Raw genomic sequence first — 636 nt, 5'->3', positions numbered from 1 at the left:
AAATAATCAGCAGCATGGATAATCAGCAGCATGAAATAATCAGCAGCTTGGATAATCAGCAGCATGAGATCAGCCTCCATTAGCCTAAAGACTGCCTCTGTTATTACAACACAAATATTAACTTACTGTCCAACTTAAAGGGCAGGTTTTAATGTAGACAGGCATTTTACTAAATTACATGTTTTAAAATTAATTGATGTCAAGTGGGTAAAAGATCATGGATGAGTGAAGATCCACTGGCATCACTGAGGCCTTGACAGTCCACAACGTTTGTTTCTTTCAACCCTTGGTATTTCTCCAGCTTCTCATGCTCCTTCTTCCAGATGTTACAGTCACCTGGGATTGCTCCATCACCACCGCCACATGGTCCGGTTGGTTCTTCCTCACCTGTTTGTCAGTCTGGACCTGGAAGTCCCACAGTATCTTCTTAACCCTTTCATTCTCCACCAGCCATGGTGCTGTCTCCCACTTTGACTGTGTGACCTCAAGTCCATATTCAGCACAGATGTTCATGCATATTATTACAAATGTTCCTGCATATTATCCCAGATGTTCCTGTATATCATTCCAGATGTTCCTGCATATTATCACAGATGTTCCTGTATATTATTCCAGATGTTCCTGCATATTATTACA

At 41.2% G+C, this 636-nt stretch overlaps 1 protein-coding gene across 1 annotated transcript in view; it reads right to left on the bottom strand.

The window, feature by feature from the left end:
• The window catches only part of ttbk2a (tau tubulin kinase 2a), a 40,615-nt gene extending 40,102 nt beyond the window's left edge, over positions 1 to 513 (bottom strand). The window contains exon 1 of the mRNA XM_037694845.1: positions 337 to 513. Coding sequence (XP_037550773.1) covers positions 337 to 513 — 177 coding nt within the window. The remainder of the gene's footprint in view (positions 1 to 336) is intronic.
• Between the last annotated feature and the right edge of the window lie 123 nt (positions 514 to 636).

The sequence above is a fragment of the Nematolebias whitei genome, chromosome 21 (genome assembly GCF_014905685.2).
Source record: "Nematolebias whitei isolate Nwh7 chromosome 21, NemWhi1, whole genome shotgun sequence".
NCBI lineage: Eukaryota > Metazoa > Chordata > Actinopteri > Cyprinodontiformes > Rivulidae > Nematolebias > Nematolebias whitei.
The sequence above is the reverse complement of the archived record's forward strand: the minus strand, read 5'-3'. Positions and strand labels throughout refer to the sequence as shown.